The 27,678-nt window shown below is 53.2% G+C and overlaps 12 protein-coding genes across 12 annotated transcripts; 6 read left to right on the plus strand and 6 right to left on the minus strand.

Moving 5' to 3' along the window:
• The first annotated feature begins 109 nt into the window (after positions 1 to 109).
• On the plus strand, positions 110 to 3,382 carry SMAC4_03806 (uncharacterized protein). The gene is made up of 2 exons (XM_003347660.2): positions 110 to 809; positions 866 to 3,382. Exons 1-2 carry the CDS (start codon positions 791 to 793, stop codon positions 3,109 to 3,111), a joined length of 2,265 nt encoding a protein of 754 aa, XP_003347708.2. The 5' UTR covers positions 110 to 790; the 3' UTR covers positions 3,112 to 3,382.
• A 459-nt stretch (positions 3,383 to 3,841) lies between these two features.
• SMAC4_03805 (uncharacterized protein) lies at positions 3,842 to 4,531 on the minus strand (the record flags this gene model as incomplete). The annotated part of the gene is made up of 1 exon (XM_003347659.1): positions 3,842 to 4,531. The coding sequence occupies one exon, from the start codon at positions 4,529 to 4,531 to the stop codon at positions 3,842 to 3,844; it is 690 nt and encodes a 229-aa protein (XP_003347707.1).
• Positions 4,532 to 5,491: 960 nt separating this feature from the next.
• Positions 5,492 to 7,183, plus strand: SMAC4_03804 (uncharacterized protein; the record flags this gene model as incomplete). The annotated part of the gene is made up of 2 exons (XM_003347658.2): positions 5,492 to 6,063; positions 6,214 to 7,183. The coding sequence occupies exons 1-2, from the start codon at positions 6,017 to 6,019 to the stop codon at positions 7,181 to 7,183; spliced, it is 1,017 nt and encodes a 338-aa protein (XP_003347706.1). The 5' UTR covers positions 5,492 to 6,016.
• An 84-nt stretch (positions 7,184 to 7,267) lies between these two features.
• On the minus strand, positions 7,268 to 8,402 carry SMAC4_03803 (uncharacterized protein). Its single transcript, XM_003347657.2, has 2 exons — positions 7,689 to 8,402; positions 7,268 to 7,598 (listed from the first exon to the last, which is right to left on the minus strand). The coding sequence occupies exons 1-2, from the start codon at positions 8,033 to 8,035 to the stop codon at positions 7,487 to 7,489; spliced, it is 459 nt and encodes a 152-aa protein (XP_003347705.1). The 5' UTR covers positions 8,036 to 8,402; the 3' UTR covers positions 7,268 to 7,486.
• A 92-nt stretch (positions 8,403 to 8,494) lies between these two features.
• SMAC4_03802 (uncharacterized protein) lies at positions 8,495 to 9,667 on the plus strand (the record flags this gene model as incomplete). The annotated part of the gene is made up of 1 exon (XM_003347656.1): positions 8,495 to 9,667. One exon carries the CDS (start codon positions 8,495 to 8,497, stop codon positions 9,665 to 9,667), a length of 1,173 nt encoding a protein of 390 aa, XP_003347704.1.
• A 598-nt stretch (positions 9,668 to 10,265) lies between these two features.
• Positions 10,266 to 11,192, plus strand: SMAC4_03801 (uncharacterized protein; the record flags this gene model as incomplete). The annotated part of the gene is made up of 1 exon (XM_003347655.1): positions 10,266 to 11,192. The coding sequence occupies one exon, from the start codon at positions 10,266 to 10,268 to the stop codon at positions 11,190 to 11,192; it is 927 nt and encodes a 308-aa protein (XP_003347703.1).
• A 501-nt stretch (positions 11,193 to 11,693) lies between these two features.
• Positions 11,694 to 14,885, minus strand: SMAC4_03800 (uncharacterized protein; the record flags this gene model as incomplete). The annotated part of the gene is made up of 1 exon (XM_003347654.2): positions 11,694 to 14,885. The coding sequence occupies one exon, from the start codon at positions 14,883 to 14,885 to the stop codon at positions 11,694 to 11,696; it is 3,192 nt and encodes a 1,063-aa protein (XP_003347702.2).
• A 621-nt stretch (positions 14,886 to 15,506) lies between these two features.
• SMAC4_03799 (uncharacterized protein) lies at positions 15,507 to 16,641 on the plus strand (the record flags this gene model as incomplete). Its single annotated transcript, XM_024655587.2, has 3 exons — positions 15,507 to 15,711; positions 15,859 to 16,172; positions 16,244 to 16,641. The coding sequence occupies exons 1-3, from the start codon at positions 15,680 to 15,682 to the stop codon at positions 16,639 to 16,641; spliced, it is 744 nt and encodes a 247-aa protein (XP_024511462.2). The 5' UTR covers positions 15,507 to 15,679.
• A 5-nt stretch (positions 16,642 to 16,646) lies between these two features.
• On the minus strand, positions 16,647 to 18,497 carry SMAC4_03798 (uncharacterized protein). Its single transcript, XM_066090005.1, has 6 exons — positions 18,164 to 18,497; positions 17,956 to 18,068; positions 17,862 to 17,872; positions 17,408 to 17,792; positions 17,297 to 17,337; positions 16,647 to 17,228 (listed from the first exon to the last, which is right to left on the minus strand). Exons 1-6 carry the CDS (start codon positions 18,176 to 18,178, stop codon positions 16,957 to 16,959), a joined length of 837 nt encoding a protein of 278 aa, XP_065946432.1. The 5' UTR covers positions 18,179 to 18,497; the 3' UTR covers positions 16,647 to 16,956.
• Positions 18,498 to 18,671: 174 nt separating this feature from the next.
• On the plus strand, positions 18,672 to 21,541 carry SMAC4_03797 (uncharacterized protein). Its single transcript, XM_003347651.2, has 3 exons — positions 18,672 to 18,966; positions 19,043 to 19,213; positions 19,271 to 21,541. The coding sequence occupies exons 1-3, from the start codon at positions 18,916 to 18,918 to the stop codon at positions 21,533 to 21,535; spliced, it is 2,487 nt and encodes an 828-aa protein (XP_003347699.1). The 5' UTR covers positions 18,672 to 18,915; the 3' UTR covers positions 21,536 to 21,541.
• A 51-nt stretch (positions 21,542 to 21,592) lies between these two features.
• On the minus strand, positions 21,593 to 23,337 carry SMAC4_03796 (uncharacterized protein). The gene is made up of 3 exons (XM_003347650.2): positions 23,006 to 23,337; positions 22,703 to 22,939; positions 21,593 to 22,553 (listed from the first exon to the last, which is right to left on the minus strand). The coding sequence occupies exons 1-3, from the start codon at positions 23,010 to 23,012 to the stop codon at positions 22,405 to 22,407; spliced, it is 393 nt and encodes a 130-aa protein (XP_003347698.1). The 5' UTR covers positions 23,013 to 23,337; the 3' UTR covers positions 21,593 to 22,404.
• Positions 23,338 to 24,484: 1,147 nt separating this feature from the next.
• SMAC4_03795 (uncharacterized protein) lies at positions 24,485 to 25,360 on the minus strand (the record flags this gene model as incomplete). The annotated part of the gene is made up of 2 exons (XM_024655586.2): positions 24,485 to 24,877; positions 24,925 to 25,360. 2 exons carry the CDS (start codon positions 25,358 to 25,360, stop codon positions 24,600 to 24,602), a joined length of 714 nt encoding a protein of 237 aa, XP_024511461.2. The 3' UTR covers positions 24,485 to 24,599.
• Between the last annotated feature and the right edge of the window lie 2,318 nt (positions 25,361 to 27,678).

The following is a 27,678-nucleotide window of genomic DNA, read 5'->3' on the forward strand; positions in this document are numbered from 1 at the left end:
CCGTGCCTAGTGGATCTTTACCACAATGTCTGAAGGGACTGCAAGTTGGCAACATATGTAACATATGACCGGCTTGTCTGAAGAAAGGTATAGTAACGTTGTGTTATTACCGGCGCTCCGGTCCGTAAGTTTCAGCATTACGAACGCCACCAAGGAAAGTCGTCCGAAGGCGGGCGTGGTACCACCACGATACGAGTGCACAGTGCCGCGTTCAGCGACGCCCCCCGGCGTGGTCCCCTCTTTCCCCTGAACTTCTCCTTATCAGACCCCCACGGTCCCTCCAAAAACACCCCAGACATTCCATTCCGGCCCACATTGTCCTCCCAGGAATTGGAACACGACAATCTTTCCCGTCATCCTCCAGAATCTCACCTCACTCAGCTTTCGGGCTAGTTTTCTCTCGCTTCGCACCTGGTCATTTCACGTTTCCCAAAACCACCTTACTCTCGCTTTTTCCGACGGTCCCGGCTGCCCACCTACCATATTGTATACTTTTAATTCCTGCATAGCGCCTGTCCATTCGTTCTGCGGCCGGTAATTCCCCCTTCCAGCCTTCCTGTCGTCGATCAATTCGTCCCGTCTCCACTGCGATTCTGCAACAGTTCCAGGTTGTTGTTGCGATAGTCCCGATACGGTCGTCCATACAACACTAGACTTGATTCCCCTATTACGCCATTGTCGACGATAACTTGAACGAACCCCGCCGAACCGAAACACCTGTGCCTTGTCCGACTTCATTCGTCTCAGTTAATACCTACCAGCTCTATCGCCTACTGTTAACCTCTTGCCGATGGGGAAAGACAAGAACTGTATGCCCACTCGCAACCCCTCTGGTCCCCAAGATCGCGACACTGAACAATGGCAGGGCGATGGGGTGTTATCTTGGACGCCGGGTCTTCAGGGACACGACTACACATATACCGTTGGAAGGATCCCGAGAAGGCGCTTAAGGATGCGACGCCCGAGGAGTTAGGCAGTCTGCCCAAGATCACGACTAAAAAGAAGTGGACGAAGAAGATTAGACCCGGAATATCTACATTCGGCGAGAAGGCTGGGGTAGTCGGCGAAGATTACCTGAAGGAACTCATCGACCATGCGCTCGACATCATACCCGCGGACAAGGTCCACGACACCCCGATATTTTTAATGGCCACGGCTGGCATGCGCCTTCTTCCCCAGGTCCAACAAAATGCGATAACCGGCGCTGTTTGCTCATACCTGCGCAAGAACACGAATTTCTCACTTCCGGATTGCGACCTCCATATTCAGGTTATTCCGGGCGAAACCGAGGGATTGTACGGGTGGATTGCGTCCAACTATCTTCTGGGAGGGTTCGATTATCCGGATCAACATGCGCATGGAAAGGGTCATCACACATATGGGTTCTTGGACATGGGAGGCGCATCGGCGCAAATCGCATTTGCACCTAATTCAACCGAAGCTGAGAAGCATGCGAACGATTTGAAGCTCTTGCGACTACGAACACTCGATGGATCGCCAGCCGAATACAAAGTGTTCACGACGACATGGCTAGGGTTCGGCGTCAATCGGGCGCGGGAGGCGTACGTACAAAGTCTCAAAGAATTATACACAACTTCCGACGCCGGAGAACTCCCCGACCCGTGTCTACCAAAGGGGTTGAGGATGTCACTGGACGGGACTCCAGTTTCGAAACCGAAGAAGGGCGAGACCAGTCTAATTGGAACAGGCGCTTTCGACGAATGCCTCAAGAAGACCTATCCCCTGCTCGGCAAGGACAAACCATGTGCGGATGACCCCTGTTTGATCAATGGCCAGCACGTACCGGCTATTGACTTTGATGTCAACCACTTCGTTGGAGTCTCCGAATATTGGCACACCACACATGGTGTCTTTGGTGGTAAAAACGACGAGGCATACGATTTCACCACTTACCAGAAGCGGGTCAAGGACTTCTGCAGCCGGGACTGGAACAGCATCGAACCAAGCCCGGATACTCACAAGAAGAAGTTTGCGGTCAAGGATGCGCAAGAAGCCTGTTTCAAAGCTTCCTGGCTCATCAATATCCTACATGAGGGTATTGGTGTTCCTCGTATCGGGGTCGAAGAGCTCCCTGAGCCGGGCCTCAATGCCTCGAAGGGCGCCATCGAGAAGGCCAAGCAAAAGGGTTTCTTGGACCCATTCCATCCTGTGGACAAGATCGATGGCATTGAAGTCAGCTGGACACTTGGCAAGATGGTTCTCTACGCAGCAGGGCAAGTACCTCCCAAGACCGGTGATGACAGATATCCTGTCGGTTTCGGTACCAATATCCCTTCTGCCGGGGCAACGGCGCTGCCACCCGATTTCCAGTACGCAGGTTCAACATGGACACCTCTGAGCGGCGGAGCCAGCCACAACGACTCTCCTTATTACCCGGTCGTCAATGGAACAGAAGATGGCAATGATTGGGATCTGAAAGCCGAGAATCTCCTTGGCAAGACAAAAGCCAAGGCGACTCACAGTCTTCTCATCATTTTCCTCATCTTCCTTGTCCTTCTGTTCTTCTTCCGCAAGAAGGACAGGCGTATGCGCTTCTATGGCCGTGTCAGCAATTTCTTCCATAAGCCCCGCCGCTCCGGCCGTTTCGGCAAGGTGTCCTCGTCCAGCCATAGTAGCGGTCCCCTCTCCAGCCTGAAAAACAAGCTTTTTGGCCGCCGCTCCTCTTCGGGCTCTTATGAGCGTGTTCTGGAGGAAGGCGGAGCCGATGAGTTCGAGCTCAACGATTCCCACTTCCGCAACTCCTCGGCATCCTCCTACTTTGACCACAACAACGATCTCAACGACTTCTACTCCGACTCCAGTGACAGCAGCTCAAGAAGAGGGGGACGGTCCAAGCTCGGGGTAACGTCAGGGTTGGCAACGCCCAAGCTTAACGTGGATAGCCGGTTTGCTGATCTCGGCGGCGGCAATGGGTTGTCAACGCCTGGCGGGTCGGCGCTCGATAGGGCGGGCTTGGTGGTCAGAACGGATAGTCGAGAGCGGTTGGGTTTGACGCCCACAACGACGACTATGAGTCTACAGGGGAGGAGGAGCCGGGCTGGTAGTCCCACGAGGCTTAAAAGTCCTATGATGTCGCCTATGCAAGATTGAGGTGTCGGGACCCTTGTGTTCCGAAGTTTTGTTGTAAACAGAAAACCGATCGCTTTGGGCTTGGTTTGAACGATTTGCCATGGAACGCGGCGTTGGCGGATGTGTTATGGGTTTTGCATTTCGACCTCTTTACCTCTGTTCATGGTACTTTCTTGGTGATGGATTATTGTTCTTCTAGCAGGTTAACGGCCATGTCGTCTAACGATTTTTGTATGATGATGACGATACGGGTTGTTTTGGAAGCCATCGGAGCGATGGGCATTCTTAGTGCATTTTTATTCTTCATTCTCTTTCCGCGCGAATAGCTAGCTAGTACGGGTTTATTACACTTTCTGGAACGAGATACCTCATTCACATTCACAAATATTTTAACATCTCTCTGTGTATCATTGTCTGCTTGTCTGTTGTTCTCGCTCTGGGTATATTTATATGCGAAACTTTCAGGATATATACGACTACCTTGCTGGTCCGACGTTCTCCTTCACCTCACTCTCCAACGTAGTCGCCATCTAGATGCAACAAATCCTGATGAACTTCTTCTTCTTCATGTCTCCGAAGATCGAGACCATCAACCAGCCAGGAAAGCACGCTCTCTCCCCAATATCCTTATAAGGCCATCCATGTTTCCCATAAACCAACCCAGCCGCTCCAGTTGTCACGCATGCATACCGCTTATCATCTCTTCTGGACCAACCGTCCTTCTGTCCCCAATTTGCTCTCATCTCATCGCTCATTGATCATCATCCTTCTCCAAAAACCCCGGATCCGTCCTCACCCTACTCTCAAACTTCTTCCACCACTCCTCAAACGCCTTAAGCGGCACCACCTCCATCTGGCCCGGCGTCGACCCGGTAAAGCTCGACAAGAAATTGAACGCATTCTTGATGATCCTCTGCGCCAAAATCAACGTACTTGGCTGCTGCTGCTGCTGTCGTGCGGCTGCCGCCGCCGAAGCCGGTACCAACGCTCCCGAGTCTCCCGTCCCCCCTACTCCTGCTCCAGTTGTGTTTGGAGAAGAGGACATCCTAGAAGCTACACTCTCCGCATCCTCAACCGAGACCCCAATCACCACATTTTCCTGTGGTGCCCCATTCGCTCCCCCTCCCCCTGTGGATCCAGGCCCAACTTTGAAAATAGCACTCTCCTTCCCTGGGCCGATCCCTCCCAAGAACTTGAAGTTCGGCGCCGTCTGCCCCAGTGCGGCAGAGGGCGGGGTGACGAGGTAGATCGCTGCTGCTGTGCCCGGAGGCAACACTACTCCCGGCAAAAGAAAGACGACGACGTGCCCGAAGGGCTTGGAGGGACCATTGGGGTTGGTCGGTGGGATGGCGTACAGGAATGAGGTGGGATTGGGAGCTTCGGTGGGGGAGATTATGGCTGGTTGGCCGGCGGGGACGAGGCCGAAGAGGGGTTGGGACATGATTGATGTAATTGTTGTAGTTGTTATTGTTGTTGTTGTTGTTGTTGTTATTGTTGTTGTTGTCTTTGAGGTTTAAGTTGGATGATAATGGGTGGTGGTGTGATTAGAGGATGAGTTGGGTAGTGATGTTGATTGCCTGTTGACTCCGGATATGACGGTTTCTGATGAACGGCTAGTGCTTTTGTTCGGTATTTATATATATATGGTTGGTGATGTTGGCCGTTGGTTTCTTCCGATATATAGGATGAGAGACTTGGTGTGTCGTTGAGGCACTCCGAGGTACTCCGAGGTACTCCGATGTAGGTACTCGCAAGGCCGCGGGGTGAGCTCCTGTATTTGAAGATGAGGGATCACGAATGTGAAAGCTGTGGGTGTAGCACGTGGAGCTGGTGGTATATGAGCTATATAGACAAAAGATTAGACTCGAGCCCAAATGACCGATTCCGTTTATTGTTTTCTCGAAGATCCCGCTTTGTCCTCGAACTTCAGTTGTCTTCCGGACGTGGATCGTTTACATATGATGCCGTAATATGTGGGGTCAAACAATGAGCTGGCAGCAAGGTGCTCTTTGCTTCGCGGAATCTGGACATTCTTCCGTAGAAATAGTCCAAAGTGGCTTCCGTTAGGTAAGCTGGCAGTTAACATGTACCCCGAATTCTCTGGAAGTGGCTTGTTTTATAGATATTATTTTGAACACCGTCATTGAAGCTGCTGATGTGATGGTGAGATATCAAGCTGTGTACTGTGGGTCTCCCCTCTCCGGTGCTTCCTTGTGACGAGCTTGGGCAGCGGGCAGTACAAGAGAAATCATTGGGTCGTGGAACCACCATGAAGATGATTCTAGAGTCCTCGGCATGAAAAAGTTGAAGCTTCGACAGATGGGCCCTGGATTCCACCACATAATCTCCGTCTTGGGAAACAATGACGGGCATGCATGGAAAAGCCGGCTTTGAGGCTAAGGTAGGTCCTCAACGCGTTACGTACGTCCATTTCCAATGAGGACTGTTAGCTGCCCGCTGTAACTGCCACTTTGATACTAACAGCTCTTCCCCGCTAAAAGGCACCTGAACCTTGAACAACAAGGACTTTTTGTACATCGTCCCTTCCTCCCCTAGGAACCTGATTCTCGTCATCCGAGCCCTCGGAGGAAGAACGATGTGAGATCAATCGATCTGCGTTTGTAAACATAAAATTGATACTTTTTGAATCATGCAACCTGATACCGTCTCGACCTCAAAATGTTCATCGTCACCCCTCGCTGAAGACCCTCTCTAACTCAATTGGGCTCATGAATGACACGAGATTAGCGCACGCCGATTTCTGCCGCCCCGAGCTCTCTTCCTCTCGACAACACCCGACTTCTGCCTCTCAAGCCGCACTTCACAGAGCTTTCAGGACTCCGAAGTCCCGCCGGGAAATCATTCACGTCGCTTTATCTCGTTGTTATTCGGCCCATTTCCAAGACCCCCAAACTCTTCTTCCACCATGGCTCCCCGGTTGTCCACCCTCGACTTGGTGGCCAAAGTCGATGCGTACGTATCTTGGCACTTGCTCCTCTCTGAAGCTAAAGGCTCTGTGATACGGATGGAACCGTAGCTGGAAGTCAATGAATCCGAATCTTTGACTTGTCGAGATTTTGGTCATGGCCTGAACAACCGCTTACACTATCTCTATGAATCAAGCTTCCCTTACGCGGACAGGGATCCCGAGGCCTATCACCAGATCATGAAGTCTTTCTACACATTCGTCTGGGAAGACAAACAAGGCCAGGTCCCCATAGGCTACATGAAGTTGGACGTCGTCGATGCACTCAACAAAGCCCTGGCAAATCTCAAAGGGCAATTAGGGTTGCACATCGATGTCTTCAACCGGACTGTGGTTCTCTTCCGTGACGCTCTGGATAAGACTTATGAGGAACGCACTCAGATTGTCGGAGAGCTTACTGCGCTTTGGCGCGAAGAGAAGGCCTTTCCCATCCTCAAGAGCTGGCGGAATGAGCTGTGGCCTGTTTACGGTCGCAACAAGGAGCTTGTGTTCAGCGTGGAGCGGGCAGCTATGGGTCTCTTTGGAACCACGCGCTACGGTGTGCATATGAACGCCTTCATCAGGCGACAGGACGCCAGCAGCAAATACGACTTTAGAATCTGGGTTCCCAGGCGGTCCCCGACCAAGTCGACCTATCCAAGCATGCTGGACAATGCAGTAGCGGGCGGCTTGATGACCAACGAAGACCCCTTCGAGTGCGTGATCCGCGAGGCGGACGAAGAGGCTTCGCTGCCCGAGCAGGTAGTGAGGAACAACGCCAAAGAGGTCTGCACCATCACTTACATCTACATCACGGACGAGCGAGCGGGAGGCGAAGCTGGGTTGATTTACCCGGAATGCCAGTGGGTTTATGATCTAGAGCTACCTGCGGACGGAAGTGTCGTGCCCGAGCCCAAGGACGGCGAGGTCGAGAGCTTCAGCTTGCGCACGGTGGAGGAGATCCAGGAACAGCTCGCCCAGGGACTGTGGAAGCCGAACTGTGCGATCGTCATGCTCGATTTCTTTGTTCGGCACGGCATTTACACGCCGGAAAACGAGCCGCACTACGACGCACTTCGCGACCGGGCTCATCGACATATCGCCTTTCCTGGTCCTCATCAGGCCTGAATCCATCCAGCGCCTTCCGCGGAACACTAGCTCCGTCTCAAAGGAAGAAGGACCACCCTTGGCTCGGTAGCGGCATAGATACAGGTACTTCGTGCTTCCGGGTATCGTTTGATTCATTATACTCTCCAAAGAGCCCTTGTCCCCAGATGCTTTCTTTTGGTCCACGCATAACCTTAAACGCCCGCCCGCCCTCTAATGGTCCACTGAAAGTTGCCCGCGCCCTAGACTCTTTGATCGGTCTAATGCTGTTCAGCCGCTGAAAACATTTGCTTTTTAATCTCCAGAAAGAAAGAAACTCGGCTCTCAAGCGTTCCTGGTGGCGAGGAGGTAGACGTAGTCGACACGCAGGGGCGTGAGCTTCTTGTAGGGGCCGTCGAGGGCCATCAAAAGACCACCGTAGGACATATACGCCTTGCTAGAGTTCGCAACCAAACCAGTCAGCCATTCGTTCTTCCTCAACTCCCGGGTCGAAATGCTCCCTCCCAGTTCACAGGCAACAACTTACATGGTCTGACCGTCCTTTCCGTCCTCGAACTTGTAGACCTTGCCGTGGCAGACATACTCATAGCTATCGGCCAAGGTCTGCTCAACGCTGCCAAGCTTGGCAGCATCACGCCAGCCTCTCTCGTCGTCCTTGCTGCCGTCGAGGGACAAAGACGTGGCCAATGCGATCCTGAGGTAGTCGCCGACCTTGACGGGGAAGAGCTCCTTGTTGATGTCGAGCTGCATGCTGGTCTGGCCATCGGTGGAGGTGCAGTAGAGACGGTCGACGCGGTCGTACTTGGGATCGCTGATCCTCTCGACCTTGAAGTCGTCCTCGAAGAGCTGGGCGTCGGAAGTGAGGGCGGACATTGTGAATTCTTGGTGTTGGTTTGTCGATGGATAGAGGTTGGGATATTAGATGCTAGGTTGAAGGTGAACTTCTGTCGAGAATCTAGCTCGTTTCAATCGGTCGGAAAACGGGTTGTCGCGGATGGTATTGAAGGTGTTTTGGGAAACTTTCAGATGGAAATGCGACTGCGCGATGGAGATGCCGCCATGCAGTTGCCGTCACAAAAAATTCCAGCCTCGCGGCAATTGGACCAGGATGCCGGGGCAAGTAGTGGGGCAGCCACTATCGAGAATCCCTGTCGCGTCCTGTGTGTGACAAAAGTACAGCGGGGCTCTCAGGCACTGCAGTGACGTCCAAGCTTCCAATTTCTTCAGGGTTCAAGTTGACACTGTTCGAACTTGAAGAATAACTCAACATCAGATTCGTTCGATACGAGATACTTGATCCCAAAATCAGGACTGCAACTTTCAGGATCAGCCATGTCCTTTGTCAAAAGAAACACCGTCTTATCCTCACCGAGAGCTGGACTTACGCCGTCGTCCACTCCCCAACAACAACAGCCGAAACAGGAAAAGCAGCTTGCACCAGGACTTCGACCTTCACCAACAGATGGCAGGCTGACCACTTCAACTGGCACTGCTTCTCTCGACCAGCTTCTTGCAGGACACGGTGGGCTTCCTCTGGGGACATGCCTACTGGTTGAGGAGCAAGGAACCACCGATTTTTCTGGAATTCTTCTGCGGTACTATGCTGCTGAGGGTCTCGTCCAAGGGCACCAGGTCCACGCAGTAGCCTTCCCGCCGGAATGGAGGCATCAACTTCCTGGGTTGGCCTCCCCTGACAAGAAGTCAAAGAGTGCATCACCAGCTCCGGCGCCCGAAGAGAAGATGAAGATTGCGTGGAGATACGAGTCTCTGGGCAACAATGCCAATGCAGGAGCTTCTACTCGTGGGGATTCTGGAGCTCCTTTCTGTCACTCCTTCGATCTGAGCAAGAGGCTTGCAAGCTCCGAGTCCAAGGGTACACTAAACCCGATTCCGGTTGGTGGTGCACCAAGTCTAGACCGGAGGAGTGTTGGGACAGTTTCGTCTCTAAGGACGATTCTGAAGCAACTGAAGGCGAAGCTGGAGAGCTCAGGACCAAACGCCATCCATAGACTGGTGGTGCCCAGTCTTCTATCACCAACCCTTTACCCTCCTGGATGCGCCCAGCCGTCAGAGGTTCTACAGTTTCTACATGGGCTCCGGGCCCTTCTCCGACAGTACAGCACACAGCTCACAGCAATCATCACCTTCCCGACGTCACTGTTCCCTCGCAGTTCGGGACTGGTCCGGTGGATAGAGATCCTTTGTGACGGCGTCGTCGAGCTCATCCCCCTGCCTGCCAGACTCGGTGCTGCGCCCCCGCCGCCTTTAGGCTCGGATCCCAAGGCAAACGAGCAACCTCAGGGCATGTTCAAGGTATACACGCTTCCTGTGTATCATGAGAAGGGCGGTGGAGGAGCAGAGTCGGGGAATTTCCGCGAGAACTTGTCATTCAGCTTGAGCGCATCCAGAGGTGTCGTGATCAAGCCATACAGTCTCCCGCCTATGCTTGAGGATGAGCAGGAGAAGCCCTCAGCTGCTCCCAAGAAGGATGGACTTGATTTCTAAAGTCATCTCCCGTTCGGAAGTTTGACGGCTTGTTATTGCAAATAACCAAGTTTGTTAGTCCCCATACGGTCTCATCACATGCCCAGGTGAGCTTCCTGACCCTCACATTGAAAGGAACTTTGTCTCTTAGCGCCCAGGTGTTGGGCGGGAACGCTGAAGCCCACTGAAACCAGTGGTGAAGGCCCCGCCAAAAGCTCCGGGCTTACAGCGAGGGTGGAGCTCAACGAAAATGTGTGGGGTCGTTGACTCACCGCCTAAGTTTCCGCCGTTTTCTGCCATGGCGCGAATAAAAGCCCACGCATCTTGGCCCAGAACTTTTCCCACTTTCTTTCCTCGTGTCGTCGTGTCCAACAACAGCATTTTTGGTAAGTCAAAACAGCTTTTCTTGCACACTTCCCAGTTGGCTCTTTCCTGATGAAACAACAAACGTATCAATCTGTCAATCCCCTGATTCTTAGTGATGATAAATACGGCTGTCCAAGGCTTCTGATCCTTTTGCCAATTCATTTCTCCTGTTCACATACGCAAGCTCTCTTTACGAACTGCTTCTAACCAAGAGAAAAATAGGCACTCCATCATTTTTCACATACAACTCACAATGGCATCAACCGAGGACGACAGACAAGTGCGGATCTCCAAGATCGCTGGCCGGTATCTCGTCTTTGATATTGACGACGTTGCGTATATCCGCCGCCAGCATGGCATCTGCGCCGTGTTCACGGGCACCATGCCGCAGAATCCCACTCAGAATGTCTTCCTAGGATTGCCGCTGGAGCTGTATGCCGAGGATGCCAAGATGCTTTTGGACAGGAAGGTTGCCTACATTGCCGATGACCCTTTGGAACACTTTAACAAGTTGAAGTCGATGGGTGCCGAGACGCGCAAGTCGTACCTGCAGTCCATCAAGACGCAGCGGAGAACTGCCCAGCTTGTGTTCGATGAGGCCAAGGCGCAGTCTCAGGCCAGGCACAAGGACAAGCGCAAGCCCAAACAACCACCTGTTGTCGTGCCCACTGAACTGCCGCCTGCACCTGTCGCCGACAATACCGCCGTAGAGCAGGAAGAAGGAGGAGAGGAGTCCCTCTTCGAGTCATCATCATCCAAGCCAGTCAAGACGGCGCCGGTTGCGCTCCAAAAGCCACCGGTCAAGGAGAAACTGCCTGCACTCACCCCCACCACCAGCAATGCCATGATTCACAACGGGACAAGTAATCCTGATGTAGAGAACCACAATGTGCTGCCGTTGTATTCGTACTTGAACGAGAGGGGATACTTCATCACTCCAGGTCTGCGCTTCGGTGGCGACTTTAGCGTTTACCCCGGCGACCCGTTCCGCTATCATGCTCATTATATGGCGAACAGCTATGGTTGGGATGAGAAGATCCCCATGTTGGATCTCGTCACCAGTGGTCGTTTGGGAACGGCTGTCAAGAAGAGTTTCCTCATGGGAGGACAGAAACCGGCGACTGATGATAGTGAAGCTGGCGAGCTGAGGGCGTTCTGCATTGAGTGGGCGGGCATGTAGTTGAAGGCTGAGCACTGAGTTGAAATAACGAGAAATGATACCCATTACAACGTTAATCATGTCACACCTTCTGCATCGCGTGAAGTCGCATATGATCTAAAGGCCCGTCGAACGAGGAGTATCTTGTGTAGTGTATGTCTTTACGTTCTGTCCATTCGAGATCTCTCAAAATACCGATGAGAACATATCGTCTCAAGACTACCAATATCAAATCAAAGAACCATCAAGAACGCCCTTGCAATCGCTTCCCAATTGCTTCTGCACATGCTTCATAAACGTGACTAACTTCCAATGACCATCATTCATCATGCTGTTCAAGACTCGACTCCAATCACTCAATGCCCTTCCCCCAAAATATATCCCTTACTTCTTCCTTCATTACCAAATACGTGTGTGCGTAGATGTAAAGCCATTTCAGAATACGAAATCTCTCTTCCTCTTCCCAATCATGATAAAACCCATATCTATAACCAACCACCAAAAAAAAAGAAGAAGAAAAAATCAAGGCACATAAATCCTACTAAAACTAATAACCTCCCTCCGACAACACACGCACTTATCGAAATTATTCATCGCCAAACTAACCCTGCACTCATCGCACAGACTCAGACACCGACACGGCCACACGATGATCGTCCTCGGCGCGCACTGACAGACCACGCACTGGGGGCCTTCACTGCCCAGGCCATCCGCGCCCGATGCCCAGTCATTATTACTACTATTTCCACTTTGCCCTTGCCCTTGCCCTTGCCCTTGCCCTTGTTGTTGTTGTTGTTGTTGTTGTTGTTGTTGTTGTTGTTGTTCTTCACTTGCCTCTGTGGTGTTGAAGGGAGCCGTAGCAGCCCGCCTGGACAACAATATCTGCTCTAACCGCCTGGCTTCTTCCTCGGGCGTCATCATCTGCTGCTGTGCACTCGCTCCCTTGCCGTAGCCATAGAGACGACGGTGTTGGGCGCCGGATAACAGAACCTTGACGCGCTGGCGCGCTTGGTGTTGGCGGAAGCGGGAGCGGGTCATGATTCCTTCTTCGAAGGAGAGGTGGGCGGCGAGGGTGATGGCTTCTTCGCGCTCTTCCGGGCTTTGGGGGTTGAGGAGGCGGGCGAGGTCGGAGGCTGCTAGGGGGAGGTCTGCTACTTGCGAGTGGGCGGAGGGGGTGGACTCCCGGGAGAAGGCCCAGGATTGTTGGAGGGGGTTTTGGCTGTTGGAGTTGTCGTTGTTTGGATATGGGGAGGATTGGGTGGGTGTGCGCTGGCCGTCTTGGGGATGGTTATCGCTGTCGGATTCCCAGCCGTCTAGGTCTGATAGTGATATGCTCTCGGTGGTGGAGATAATGCTTGTGGTGTCGAAATCCGGGTCATCTAGGTCGGTACCGCCGTTGGGGGGAACGTAGTCACCGCTTGTATCAGTGTTCCCCCACCAGCCGCCGTTGAGAAACCAGCTGTATAGCTTAGAGTCAATGTCGGCCTCGCTGGCGTCAGGTTGGTCACTACCGAGGGGTTGTTGTTGGAGGCGCCGGCGGAACTCGGCTTCCACGTCTACACGCTCACTCCGCGGGACGGGGAACGAGTTGGGATCGGAGGCGTCTACCCAAATAGCTGTTGCGCCGCGGTCACCTCTCCGCTTTGGCCTCCTGCTGCTGCTGGCGGCAGTCTCTGGCTTTGGTGGCTGAAGAGCCAACGCCCGTAGCCAGCGAGGAGGGTTCCGAATTCCAAAATAAGAGAGTAACTTGATGACGAGGAGCATCCAGGTGGTGATGATTAGACGGCTGATATGCATAACATACTCGATCGCCAACAGCCACCTGCCGCTGCGCTCTGTGGCACCCACCCCGTCTCTCAACCGCCTGGCGGAAACACTATTCCGAGGGATCTTCTGAGCTGCCCTTTCCCTCGCGTAACCGCTTGTAGCGTTCGCTTGGTCTTCCTTGACAGGTACGAGGCCGATGACACCGACGGAATCGAAACGGGAGCCTGATACTCCGCCTCCAAGCCATTGCATCCTAAGCTCTTCAATCTCACGGAACCGCTCGTCTTCCAACCAGGTATATCGCTTTACGTTCACCCGATGGTCTTCGTTCAGGTAAACAGCTTCACTCGCCATGGTGATGGCTCCAAAGCCAGCTCGAAGGAGGGCAGTATAGAAGTCCATATCCCACCGGATACGGATATCGGAAAGAGATCCGTTGGCTTGCATGTTCGCGTGGGCTCGGCCAAGGCGGTCTCGGAGAGTTGGGCGTTGCTGTCCTGTCTCAAGAGGGCTTTCAGGTGCAGCAAACGCCGAGAGAGCCATAGTTAGCAAATAGATTACGCCGCAGATAAAGATACCGCAAATGATAAGTACGTGCGGCACAAATCCAATAATGCAGACCGTAGGGAACCTCAAGAGTGCTTGAGCTGAGCTATCCTCAATGGAAAAAGTAACGGCGCCCCAGACAATGCTACCCATAAAGCAAAGCCCCCAGAAGCCAGTGTTGATCAAACGGAATTTGGACTGTAGGTTGAAGACGCCAAGTATTTGGCTAGTGAGATGGCTCATGGCAGAGAGAAACGCTACCAGCAAAACTTCTGGAGACGTGTTGACTCTCCTTAGAATCATGCTGCGCGTAACAGCAACAGCCGATCCTGCCAACGCCTGGGAGGTATTCCCCTTACTTGTAAACAGGCTCCAACCCAGCTGGTTGCTGATGGCAGCATCAGCTTCGGCAAAGGCCAATGAGTGCTCAAAGAGCGTCATCCCCGTCTCGGCGGCTACGGGACGGCCCTGAACCGTTGCAGAGAGAACCTCGATGAACTGGCTCACGCAGAAAGTCATGAACAGAGGCCAGAGCCGGGACAAGGATCCCACTAGCTCCGGCTGCTCGTTCGAGTTGTTGTCCCATGGCACCATCCTTATAGCCTGGCAAGATTGTTTATCGGTTGCGCCGAAGAGCAGGGTCGAGCTCAAGCCGTGGAGAAAGTTATTCTTTTCGGAAAACATGAGGTCGGAGCTCTTGCTGGAGTTGCCCCAGCGCAAATCGGCGAATTGGGGGGATGTTTGGCACTGTATCGATTCGAGGACCCGTTCGACCTGCCAAGCGAGGAGTAAGATAACCGGCAGGCGGAGCGCAAGACGGACCGTCCATCGTAGTGTAAGTCGCCGGCGAGTAGCGGCAAATATATGTGTTCGGTTGAAGACAACAGCCATGACAATGCATGCTAGAGCCCACTTGCTTGTCGCGTAGCTGAAAACGCTCCCTAAACCCCTGGCACCCTCCATTGTAAATCGTGATGCGAAGGCGGCTGAGTCTTGGTCCGTAGCGGTGGCGGCGGCAGCGGAAGATGATGCGGATTCGAGTATGGATCGAGCGGCGTCGGCGGCAGTTGTAGTGTCGGGAGCTGTCGTGACAAAGAATGCGGCGGGATCGGTCGACTCGGGTATGACGCGCTGGCCAAAGCTGTCAATGGCATCGGGATAAAAGATATAAGAGCCGCCCAGCTTTCCCAGCTTCTTCACCATCCTGGGTCCTGCCCAGACTAGATCCTCAAGCGAAGGCGCGAGTTTCGTCACGTTAAACGCATAGCCCAGGTGCTGGGCGATCCAGAGCGTGAAGTTGTGCCATGCGCTGGCATTGTTAAGCACCGGGATGGCTCCTGCTGTCGGGGCCAAGGCTGCAGCCGCCGTTGCAGCATCCGGCAAGAAAACACTATCATCCATATCGGACCCTGTGGTGTATGGAAAGTGAAGGTATCACGGTAAGGTTCGGGGCTTCTAAGAGCTGGGTCGCGATCGCCGGCTACGTCGGGCAACTGGCTAACCGCCGATCTTCAGTTCTGTCTCTTCCTTGTTGACTGAGTCCTTGTCTCTCATCTGGTGGTTTCGCTCAGGAACATGTCCAGCATCTTCGCAAGACAGAAAGGGGGCGGCAAACCGAGACGGGTGTTGCTCGTGGAGGTAAGGTAGTGGTGAGCCGTTGGGTTCCAAGTTCCTGTTTGATAAGGAGGTTGCCCGGGAACCAAACAAGATGTTTGGAGAGGACCGCTGTTGCCGCGGGACGATGAGACACTTGCGACAGTGGGCAGAGCGGAGGAACGAACTGACCGACACTTCTCCACAACTGGATCGGAGCAATCAACAGCGAGCAACAGGCGGGCCTCACCACGAGTTGCAGTGAAGCGGGATGAGGTAACTGGTGGGGCTCCAACGCCCCAGACGGGAACTGTTAGCGTCACATCGCGCAGCTGAGCCCAGGTGGCGCCTCCTGAACGCTTTGAGTCCCTTTGCTGGATTCGTTTCTAGCTCTCCACCAGAAAAGTCGTCTCCACCAACAACTTACACTTGGACATTGCACTTCAAGATTGCTCGGTGATAACCGACGACAACACCTACCTACTCCCATACCCTTGCGCAACAGCACATTGCGATCCTCACAATCTGACACGCGGATAGATCCTTCGTACCCTTCAACCTAAAAACGGCTATTATTAAACCGTCGATAACCAAAACCAACAATGGCTTCAGCAGGACAGGTCCCCATCGCTACGTATGTGTCATTGCACTCCGACACATACAAAGCACAATGGCTGGTGTCGGGTGTTTTTCTCTCTCCAGTCTACACCTAGTTAAGAAGTAATCCCAGGAGACGATCAAAGTGCTAACCAAAAGAAACCCATGTTCACGTTTCGTGTAGAGTCTATGTACGCAATCTCGAGGAGCGCGTCAAGCCAGAGCCGCTCAAGGAGGCCCTGCGCACCATCTTCTCCGAGTACGGCAATGTGATTGATATCGTCGCCAAGACCAATCTCAAGGCCAAGGGCCAGGCCTTTGTGGTCTTTGACAAGCCCGAGTCGGCCCAGGCCGCCATCGAGGAACTTCAGGGCTTCGAGCTGTTTGAGAAGCCCATGCTGGTGGCCCTGGCGAAGACGAGGAGCGACGCTACGGTTATTCAGACTGGCAACGAGGAAGAGTTTGACCAGCACAAGCGCAGACGCATTGCTGAGAAGGGTATGTTTTCTTTCATACCCCAGTCTGGACTCGTTAACAAGGGGTATTGATCTGACATTCAACCGTTACAGACAAGAAGAGAGCCCTCGAAGTCGCCGAACAGCAAAACCGCCTCAAGCGCCCTCTTCAGGGTGCCGCCCCCGATGCGCGCCCTGCCAAGAACCAACGCGGCGCCGGCCTCAAGGCTACCGGCCAGGGACCAGCTGCTGTTGTGCCCGACGAGTACTTGCCTCCCAACCGCATCCTTTTCGTTCAGAACCTGCCCGACGACTTTGGCAAGGACGACCTCACTGCCATCTTCTCCCGCTTCGAGGGCTTCCGCGAAGTCCGTACTGTGCCTGGTCGCAGCGGTATTGCTTTCGTCGAGTACGACGCCGAGGCCGGTGCTATCGCCGCCAAGGAGAACACGGCCGGCATGGCTCTGAAGAACGGCGAGAAGGTCATGAAGGTTACCTACCAGAGACAGTAGAGCATACCTGGTGAGGTTAGGTATAAAAGGGCTATTTTCAAGAGAAGGAAGGAAACATCGTGTGATACAGGTCTTATGCACAGTATAGGTGAGTGGGATAAAAGGGTTCCGTTTATATGGACACCACTCTGGCGGTTTCGCGAATCGCCTTCTTTAGATACCCAATGCTACAACAAGAATAAAAACAAGAACTCCATGATTGCGCCCATGCCCCTTTGCCTCAACAATTTCATGCAAACAAAAACATTCTTGATCGTCATCGATAGTCCGTCCAGCCATCAGCCATTCCCAATACGTCAACAGGTTGACATCAAACTAGAAGATGATGTCTTCGTCCTCCTCGGCAGCCAAGATATCGGCAGGGGTATCATCTGGCAGGTCGGTCGCTTCTGGTGCTACGAGTGCTTCGGTCGCCTGTTCACCTTCAACATTCTCGCCCTCCGCAAGGGTTAACAACCGCTGCTGCTCTGCCTTCTTTGCTTTCATCTGAGCGTCGGTTTCCGCATTGTCGCGTTGCTTCTTGGCAGCGACTTTCTTGAGTCTGTAGAATTCCTCTCTGTCAAGCTCGTCGAGTTCCGAGTTGATATCTATCATAGCTGTCAGTGAGTTTCTCTCTGTGTGTGCCAGAGCCTTGGGCAATATGACATCCACTTACACTTGATGGTATTCTCAGTCCGAGGAATAATGACGTGCTCACTATAGATCTTGTGTCAGCATTCCCATTCCACCTTTCAGGGAAGACGGCCCAGGTTCGCCTTCCACTTACATCGCATTAACTCTCCGATTGACAACCTTGATGACCTCATCAAGAATAACGAACGCCGTCTGCAGACTAGCCAGCTCAACCAAGGCCTCCACTGCCCTGGCGTACGTCTCGCGACACCGTTGTACCTGCTGACCACCCTTGCCCAGACCTGTCATGGCGAAGTCGTTGTTGCCCTCAGTCTGGTAGGCCTCGAAGGCTGGAAGCAGCACACCCGAGACGTTCTCCTGCTTGGCGCGGATGCGGAATCGCGCCGACTTGGCCGACTCTTGGATCTGGTAACCGATGTTGCCGCCGACGGCGTACGTGACCTCGGCGAGGGAGAGCGAGGCGATCTGCATGACGCGGCCCATCTTGCGTTTGGCTTCGTCGATTCGGCGGGTGATTTCTGTGAGAGGCGTGTTAGGGTGTACAAGTTCGGGGAACAAAGTTGAATTCGTCGCGGGTGGTTATGTACCTCTGAAACGTCTGTTAAGTGAAATGTGTGTTAGTATCAAGCTCTGCGTATAAGTGTATGGATGGACATGGGCCGGGGAGAGGAAACAACGGACTTGGTGAGAGCTTCACTCTTTCTCTTGAGCAAGTTGTGACCCGTCTCGGCGCCCTTGAGCTTCGCTTTCATGATACCCAACGACTGCCGTGTAGGGAAGACGGCCTCGCGATCCTAATACCACCACCCATTGTTAGTCAACGCCATGGACTGTACCCGGTTGTTGTCGATTGCGGGGGACCAGCAGCTAGGATGGGTGGGTGTCATACCGCAGCTCCAGACATGTTTGCGATCCGGCAATGGCCAAGGTATACTCGAGGTGGGGTAGGAGACTAAGTAGGCGACAGGTCCTGGGGCGACAGTATATGATGATTCTAGGAGCCGTGATGCTATCGCGACAACGATAGATACAGGTTCGATATCGACTTCTTGGAGGAGGGACGGGCCGTGGTTGGTGGAGCTCGATGTTTGGAGCTTGGATGAGGTCGAGACGGGGGTCGTTGTTACAGCCCAGGCGATGGCGTCGTGGATTGGCCGCCCACTGCAAGTCCGCCCTACGTAACAACTGGATCCAGGCCTCCCGGGGATGCGGCTGGCACCTGCTTGCGGATCCTGGTGCCAAGATCTGGGAGGTTATCAGCAATTAACCCCACTGAAATTGGCTCTTGTTTAGCGGGAACGTCTGTCAAATGATCGCTCTAACTCCGTAAATGGGAGGCTGGTCTGAGCTTTCGCGAACTTGCTTGTACAAGGTTGAACTTCGAGACGTGCCGGGCTCCCAGGAAAAAAAGAATCACGGACAAAACATCAGCGACAACAAGCCAGCGAAAACGAGAATATCCCGTCGCCGTCCGCCCCTTTCTCCGAATCTTGTCGAGAGGCTGGCCCAAAATCGGGGGAAAACGGCAGGAATGCCTCTAGGGACCTTTGATCCTTGAACATCGATTTTATTCCTTCCTTCCAGCGACGCCATTCCCGGTCTTCTTCTGCAGTCCAACGCGGACCCGACTATCCTTTCGCCATGTCTATCCTTTCACGCGCCTCCGACCGTCGCCCAGACCTCTCCTTGGTCGTATGTCTTTCCCTCCTCCTTGTCCAATGCCTCCGCTGCAAGAATATAAATTGACGATCCGACTGTGTACTGGTAGAGCGAGGAGGACTTTCCCTACGAACAAGACATCGTCCGTAACCCCGGTACCGCGAAGCCATGGCTTGCCTATATCGAGTACAAGCTTCAGCATGGGACGGTCCAGGAGCAGGCCTATATCATGGAGCGCGCCTGTATGCAGCTTCCTCGATCCTATAAGCTTTGGAAGATGGTGAGTACCGGAACTCTCTCCCCATGGCGCAACACACCATACTGACTTGGTCGCCAGTATCTCCGGTTTAGGACGAAACACGTTTCGAAGCTCAATGCCGCCATCTTTGCCTCCGAGTACCAAAAGGTCAACAGCCTCTTCGAGAGGGCACTGATCCTCCTCAACAAGATGCCTAGGATATGGGAGATGTATCTCAAGTTTCTGATGCAGCAGCCGCTCGTGACACACACACGACGCACCTTCGATCGGGCCCTCCGCGCTCTCCCCATTACGCAACACAACAGGATATGGGCTCTGTACCGACCCTTCGCGAACTCGGCCGAAGGCGAGACGGCTGTCAAGATCTGGCGCAGGTACATGCAGGTTCACCCGGAGGATGCGGAGGACTTTATCGAATTGTTGGTCACGGTGGGACTATACACGGAAGCCGTTCACAAGTACATCGAGATCCTCAACAACCCGAGATTCACGAGCAAGAACAGCAAGGGACACTATGAATTGTGGAGCGAGATGGTGGATTTGCTGGTCGAGCATGCGACGGAAGTGCAGACGGGACATGAGACGGGAATCGACGTCGAACGGATCATCCGCAGTGGCATCGAACGATTTGCCGACCAGAGGGGTAAGCTGTGGTGCGGCTTGGCGACCTACTGGATCCGACGAGGCAGCTTCGAGCGCGCGCGAGACGTTTTTGAGGAGGGCATTACGACCGTCATGACCGTTCGGGACTTCACCCTCGTTTTCGATTCCTACACGGAGTTTGAGGAGTCCATCATTAGCGCTCTGATGGAGATGGCATCGACCCGGGCTGAGAAGGGAGAGGTGGACGAGGTGGCTGATTTCGATTTGGATATCCGAATGATGCGGTTCGAACATTTGATGGACCGCCGACCTTTCCTCTTGAACGATGTTCTCCTGAGGCAGAACCCCAACAACGTCACAGAATGGGAGAAGCGTGTGGCCCTGTGGGGCGACAACAAGGAGGAGGTTGTCAAAACTTACCTTGATGCTATTGAAGCCATTCAACCGAAGAAGGCAGTGGGCGCGCTTCACCAGCTGTGGGCTAATTACGCCAAATTTTACGAGGCCGGAGGGGACCTTTCAAATGCCCGAAGAATCATGGAGAAGGCCGTCAAGGTCAACTACAAGTCCGTGGCAGAGCTAGCAGACATGTGGATCGAGTGGGCAGAGATGGAGCTTCGGAATGAGTGCTTCGACGAGGCCATGAGGGTCATGGCAAAGGCAGTGCAGGCGCCCAAGAGGTCTACGGTGGACTACTTCGACGAAACGCTATCACCACAACAAAGAGTTCACAAGAGCTGGAAGCTGTGGAGTTTCTACGTCGACCTTGTGGAAAGCGTCAGCTCGCTAGACGAGACCCGCAAGGTGTACGAGCGGATATTCGAGCTTCGCATCGCCACTCCCCAGACAGTAGTCAACTACGCCAACCTCCTGGAGGAGCACAAGTACTTCGAAGAGTCATTCAAGATCTACGAGCGTGGCCTCGATCTCTTCAGCTACCCCGTCGCCTTCGAGCTCTGGAACCTGTACCTTACCAAGGCCGTCGACCGCAAGATCAGCATCGAGCGCCTCCGCGATCTCTTCGAGCAAGCCGTCGAGGACTGCCCGCCCAAGTTCGCCAAGGTGATCTACCTCATGTACGGCAACCTCGAAGAGGAGCGCGGCCTCGCCCGCCACGCCATGCGCATCTACGAGCGGGCCACGCGCGCCGTCGCCGACGAGGACCGCGCCGACATGTTCAACTTCTACATCACCAAGTCGGCCTCCAACTTCGGCCTGCCCTCGACGCGGCCCATCTACGAGCGCGCCATCGCCGCCCTGCCCGACGCCGAGGCCCGCGACATGTGCCTCAAGTTCGCCGACATGGAGAAGCGGCTGGGCGAGATCGACCGCGCCCGCGCCATCTACGGCCACGCCTCGCAGTTCTGCGACCCGCGCACCAACCCCGGCTTCTGGGAAAAGTGGGACCAGTTCGAGGTTGCGCACGGCAACGAGGATACCTACAAGGAGATGCTCCGTATCAAGAGAAGCGTGCAGGCGCAGTACAACACGGACGTCAACTTTATTGCCTCCCAAGCGCTGGCTAGGAGTCAGCAGAAGCGGATGGACGAGGAGGCAGCAGGAAACGGTGGAGAAATGGACACCGAGGTTGCGGACGCAATGGCGGCGCTGGAGAGACAGGCGCGCGCCCCCGTGGGCTTCGTAGCGGCTTCGGAAGGACCCAAGGGCGGTAGCATGCCGGTTCAGCTTGTTCAGGTTCATAACCCGGATGCTATCGATCTTGATGAAATGGATGAATGATCGATATTTCTTTTTTTTTTTGTTACTTCGGAGCTTCTCATTTGTTTTTTTTTTTCCTTGGGTTCGGTTTTCTGGTTTTTCACGGCGAGGGTTGCGGCTGTATTGTACATAGACTGGAACACTGGGAAGGGGGCCGGCTACTTAAACATTTACCACCTCACTACATAAACACAATTCGAAACACTCCCATCCACTTGATCAGATTTGCATGAAAGGGCCAGATGGGGATGGATATATTCCTTATGTTTCTTTCGTTACATTAACTATAGGGGTTGGTGGCTCATGGATTTCACCTAAGCACTTTAGATGTACGCAGGCAGACAAAGGGAAAGGGCAAGAAGGGTGGGATTTGTGTGGACATCAAAACAAAGTCTCTTAATTGACCAGCAAGGCTAAGGGTTGCACAGTTGAGCAACATCACAGCTTCTCCTCCACCACACAGCCAGCCTGGAAAATCAACTTTATTTGGCTTGAACTAACAGCTGTATCGATACGATACCATCAGGCACACATCTGCTACCTTTGCATGGAATGTAAAGATCTTGGTTCATATCTCACTGAGGGAAATGGCCTATTCCAAAACAGAAGAGAACGATCAAAGTCAATCGGAAACAATAATACTACAACCCATCAGAAAGAAATACACCGTCATCATGCCATATTTCGCATCCCATCCTCCATCAATCAACCCAACGCAAACTATGGGCAACTGAATATCACCACATCATATCCCCTTCCCGCGAAATTTGCGGGTTTTCCTTTCCATGCGCAAGGGAGACAGTGCTAATCCCGCACGTCCCGTTCGTCCCTTTCTTCCATTTATTTTGGGGCTTGGTCTCTCGTTTGCCCATCCCAATCCACTCGCTCGCTTACTTCACATTGTGATATCCCTTTTCCATGTGTTTCTGATGGAAGGCATGGGCGTAGTTCGTGTCAACATGGCCGTCTCGTGTCTTGGGCACGGCGTAAATGGATCCCTTGCGCTTTTGGAAGCGGCTTGGTGGTACTTTTGAGGCGTCTGTGAAGATGAGAAGGGTTGGTTAGTGACTTGGTGATAATAGGATGGATGGAAAGGATAGGAAGAGGGTGTTGTTGGTATCCAACGTCAACTTCCGCCTCCTCGGAGGCATAAAACGTGGGAAGGGGGAAAAGAGAAAGAAGACATACCCCATTCGGCACTCATCCGACGGTCTGCCGGAGAGGTGGGAGGCGAATCAGCCGAGACGGGACTAAAGTTGGTGAATGTGGGAGTTACGGTTTCCGAGTTGCGATGTCGGACCGGTTGTTGTTGTTGTTCGCTGTGGGTGGTGGTAATTCCGTGCGTCATGGCGTTGGGGTCCCAGGAGGTGGTGGTTGTCCTGGTGGTGTCAATGGTGATGGGGGCTTTGTGCTGTTGCTGGTGTTCTGTATCGAAGGCAAGTTAGGTTAGTATGGTCTTTCTAGACATCCAGGTCTCTGGGGAATGCATACCAGACATGACGTCGGAATGTCCTGGTGAGGATCTCTGATGGGCTCAAAGTGCGATAAGTGTTGTTAATTGATGTGGTAGATAGATTATCGGTCCGTGAGATGGGGACGTAGAGATTGTGATTCCCGAGATGACTGATGGCAGAAGAGATAAAGACGAAAGAGTAAGAAGCAGTTGATAAGCGAGTCGGAGTGGTCTTTAGGTTATAAGTAGAACGAGGTGTGGTGCTGATAGGATGACTACTAGGTCTCTCGGAGCGAAGAAGTGATCAGGATGTTTGATGGAGAGAAAGGCGATGGTGATGATGGAAGGATTGATATTAAAAAGAAATGATAATCGGAGGGACCGGTACGTAGTCCTTCCTTCCCCTCTCACGACTCGACTCGGGTAGCACCTGACCTTTTCGATGTGATATGAGTGGAAGGGAAGGTACAATGGATGGTCTGGGGCCGTGCTCCGCTCTGACTGGAACTCAAGGGTGGAAAGATAGCTCTCCCAGTGCCATTGTTGCTCTTTCCTCCTTCTGCCACTCCGTTCGTGTTTGTTGATATCAGTAAGGTATCCCAGTCTCCGATCCAAGCGACGTGATTGGCCGGGTGCCGTGTAAGTGACGGAGCGTCTATTATTCCCAATCCTCTGACCAGTGATTTCCTCCCCTCTTTCGCTCCCTCGACTAACGAACCCTTGACAACCACGACCATCCTTGACCGGCACTTTCAATCTGGACGCATCCATCTACGTCCATCTTGCAGTCGCCCGTTCGAGTAACAACTGACTCGCAGTTTGGGACCGCCAATCATCCACGAGATGCCATCTCTGCGTGGCCAGTAACACAGCCCCAATATTCAATATCGCCCAGTCGCGCCAGTCCAATCTCGATCGTTGCCTTCGTGATAAAGGGTGGTTAGAATAAGCTCAAAGGAGCCCAAAAGCGGCAGTCCGATCGCCACTCGTCCATTATTCGCGAGCCCCAACACTACCTGTTTGACGTCATGCGGGGAAGGAAGAAAGAGGAGTATAAACAACACCCAGCAAACATATGTCCGAATCGTGTGTACCCCTCAAGCTCGCCTATGCATATATGCGGAGGTAAGTTCTTTGTGCTTAGATAGCGGGCGGCCTCCAGGATTTGGGTCTTCTGACGTCTAGAGGCCCACAACGGCTCGAGCGCGGTTGGGATAGAGAAAGAGCCCCAGATGCCCGACAGCGTTCGCTAGTTTGTCACCTAGGTATGTATCACTGCGTCTGCTTGTCAATGTCCCGAGCAGCACACGAGCCGTTCCTCCTTGTGACAGCCTCAAAATGGAAGATACATTGGCAGTTCACCCCTGACAAGCACGACAGATTGGGCTAGCTAGAAATTTTGGACATCAACCATTGAATTGTCAGTGTCAATCACGCTCGGGTTTCCCCATCTCCCTTATCTTTACTTCCTCGTGGTATCCTGCAGTCCACTCATTGTTTTAATCCCTCACATCACTTTACCAGCAACATCGGTTTCTCACGGATCCCCACGGCACCGTCAAGAACATGACCTGCGAAGTGGCTGTGCCCTCTAGTGCTGCCACTGCTCCATGTCCTCCACTGAATCCTTCTCTAGGTCGGAACGCTTCGCGAAGAATCTCCTGGCAAGGGGACGCTTGATGCCCTTGGCAGCAGTAGTGGTGTTGGTGTTGCTGCCCCCAGTTCCAGCACCAGCACCGCCGGCCAGCTGGACGGGCACGACACCACCGAAGGAGCGAGCGTTCTGGCACCGTACCAAGCACAGGTTGTCCTGACCAGCTGCGGTTCCGGTGCATGCTTGGTCGGCAGGGATGGAAGCGACCAGAGGGAAGTTAGTCTTGGTGGCCTGTTGCAAGGTATGTTAGTCGATGCTCATATCAGCCAGGTGGTGGTGGGTAGAGACTCACCCTCGAGAGACCGTTCCGGCCCGGGACGTTCGTCGCAACCTTGATTTCAGTCCACTCCGTCGCTTTCGCATCCGCGTTGATCATGCAAGTAAACGGTCCAGCTCCGTCCTGGTTGATCTGGTGCAGCGTCATGTTGAGCGCACCACCGGCAGTCACCTGCGGCAGTGAGTCCTTGGTAGTGTCAAGGACGGCCTTCGTACCCTCCTCGACCTTGTTGGTACCTGATTTTATTGTTTGGCCGACCGTCTTGGCTGCCTGGCCACGGAATCGAGTAGTGTCCTGCTGGAAGGGTGTACGCCTTGTTCCGTCACGGGGAGTGGCAGTGTCGATTCCCAGAGCCATGCCCACACCACCGGCGTCGCCTACTGCGGCGATGATAGCGGCATGACCGGCTACAAGGGGAGTGAGAGCGAAGAGGCTCATGCAGATGGACTTGAGAGATGCCATTTTGTCTTGAGTTTGAAGTTTGTCTTCTTGTCGTTATGAGTCGAAATGTCAAAAGGATGGTAAGTCCACAGCACGAAAAGGTCGTCAATAAAACCTGAACCGGCAGGAAAGTAATATCAAAGGATGTTGATGAAAAAGGAAGAATGAAGAGAAAGCCGAAGTGTGACTGAAGAGGCGGGACCTGCCTGCTGAGTTGTCGATGTCGATGGCGATGATGATGATGAGCCAAAAGTCAGGTCGAGATAAGAGGAAGCCAAGACCGGCATTTATACCTTTTTCTTTGGCGGCGTCAATGTGGTCGGCGAGGGTGCCATCGTGATGTTTACAATGCGGTACCGGCCCTCCATCCCTCGGTGTTGGTATTTCTTACCCCAGTCAAAAAGGGGCCGAGTTGAGTTTCGAGTTTCGATGTCTGATCTGGCGCAGGGTCTCGCTGCAGCTCGGCGCTTGGTGTTTTGCACGAAACAAGGCGGCTGCGATATAGTAATTTCTAACATCGGCAATTATTATTTCTGCTCGTATCTCTTTCCGGGGAGTTGTTGGGAATTGGAGGTGACGGGAGAGGCTATTTCGGGTCAATCGTCCACTTGTTGCTAATGAGCAATTCTCTCAACTGACGGATGATAGATCCAAGCTGACAGTTTCAGCTATAGCTCGACGTGCATGTAAATGGAGATCAATAATAGGTACTTAGTCGAGCTTCCTAGGGTATTTAGGATAATTATCATCGAGGCATCGACGAGCTCAGCTCAGGTCCAGCCGCTTACTTGGGCGACGGTTTTGCCCGCTGCTATTTGCAATGCCACTCGACATCAACTCCATCCTCGAAGTCTTTTGGCAAATATAGTCCAGGTCGTTGACTTAGACCTAGCCTGTAATCCGTGTTATCCCGACCCTTACGATGATGATATTGCGGAGTATATCATAAGCTGGGCGATGGAGTTTAAGCCTGTAATACCGAATCCAGCTTTCTAACCCATCCATTGAGTCCACTTGTGGCTCATAAACCAGACATCTTCCCATAGCGGATGAATCGTACAGGGCGTGAGCATATGCCAAAAGTATCTCTGATTTTGATTCGAAGTGCCTCTTGCTAGCAGGTCCCAATTCGGAGACGTGACACTTGTCATCCCTCGTCTATCCCGGTGACAGCTTCGGTGAAACGTATCCATACCGTCCTCGTCGCCAGTGGTATCAAACCTTCGGCCAAGCCACCAAGCGAGGTCGTCAACCCAAACAAGCTTTTGTTGCCGCAAGTAGTAGATCATGACAAGCCAAGCCGAGTGTACGATGCATCAATGGATGGATGCGACATATGTGTGCTCAGTCAGGGGAGTACGGAGTGGCGGTGTCTTGGCTTCAGATCTCCATAGGCGAAGCGTCAGATCGTGTTGAAACCAAGAGAATGGAGGAGGGGAGGAAGGCTAGGGGCAGTTGAGCCTCAGCTCTAGCGCCCAAAGAACCAAAGTTGCGCGCAAAAAACTGCACTGGTGATGAAACCCCTCACCTATGTTGCCTCGGTTAAGAGTTCTGGGCGTAGTGCGGGAACACGAAGTAGCAGGCAAGCGTCTGGTGAAGCAAACGGTCATCGCGCCCGGGCACTTGACGGCGAGATTCCCATTTGGGGCTCGTGTTGCGACTGGACGAGCGACTGAGACGTGAGGGTTTGGCGATGTCAAGAAACGCGGGAGACCCGCTAGATTTAGCAGTTCTACACCTCCGTTCGAGTGATAGCGACCAACGGGTTTCATCACCATGTCAACGATCGCGTGGGTGTCAAACTGTCAATAGCCCTACCGATAACCATCGTCGGACCTATCGCAACCACCAGCGCCCTCTTTTGATGCTGTCATGCCGTCATACCCAGCCCAACATCGCGCTCGTGAAGCTCTTGCGTCCGCAAAGCTTCATCTAATATGGTGGTGGATGGGCGATCGTGTGAAACGCAAAATGGCACTCCCCGCTTCGATTCGTTTTAACCCCTGGAGCGAACTGGTCGGCCCCCCTGGCCTAGTAGTTGAGCCGCTGCCCCTGTTTCGGTGTTCGTCTGCGCAAGGCGTCTATGGGAGGACGAAGTATGGGATTAAGAATGTCGGGTGCAAGTTGACGCAAAGGAGAAGAAAGGTTGATGGACCAGTCGCATCTCCGGAAATGTGGATGGATGACCGGGGATGTTGAAAGATGATTGACAGATTGTTGTGAAATTGTTGGAATCAAACAGGATGTCACTCGCCAAGCGTGGCTTGTGTGCCTGTTAACATTGCATGCTGTCGATGCGAGGTGGTATTCCACTAGAAAGAGACAACCCAAGTAAAAGT

The sequence above is a fragment of the Sordaria macrospora genome, chromosome 3, assembly GCF_033870435.1.
Source record: "Sordaria macrospora chromosome 3, complete sequence".
In the NCBI taxonomy this organism is placed as follows: domain Eukaryota; kingdom Fungi; phylum Ascomycota; class Sordariomycetes; order Sordariales; family Sordariaceae; genus Sordaria; species Sordaria macrospora.

Bases quoted from the DNA above. Each gene is read 5' to 3' on its own strand.
- SMAC4_03798 (XM_066090005.1), bottom strand. The intron at 17,338-17,407 runs GTAAGTGGAAGG...CAAGATCTATAG, and splicing joins AATCGGAGAGTTAATGCGAT to TGAGCACGTCATTATTCCTC. The intron at 17,229-17,296 runs GTAAGTGGATGT...CAGCTATGATAG, and splicing joins GACTGAGAATACCATCAAGT to ATATCAACTCGGAACTCGAC.
- SMAC4_03796 (XM_003347650.2), bottom strand. The intron at 22,554-22,702 runs GTATGTCTTCTT...TCATCTTCACAG, and splicing joins TCGGATGAGTGCCGAATGGG to ACGCCTCAAAAGTACCACCA.
- SMAC4_03797 (XM_003347651.2), top strand. From the start codon at position 18,916: ATGTCTATCCTTTCACGCGCCTCCGACCGTCGCCCAGACCTCTCCTTG. The intron at 18,967-19,042 runs GTATGTCTTTCC...GTGTACTGGTAG, and splicing joins GCCCAGACCTCTCCTTGGTC to AGCGAGGAGGACTTTCCCTA. The intron at 19,214-19,270 runs GTGAGTACCGGA...CTTGGTCGCCAG, and splicing joins CCTATAAGCTTTGGAAGATG to TATCTCCGGTTTAGGACGAA.
- SMAC4_03803 (XM_003347657.2), bottom strand. From the start codon at position 8,035: ATGTCCGCCCTCACTTCCGACGCCCAGCTCTTCGAGGACGACTTCAAG. The intron at 7,599-7,688 runs GTAAGTTGTTGC...TGCGAACTCTAG, and splicing joins GGAAAGGACGGTCAGACCAT to CAAGGCGTATATGTCCTACG.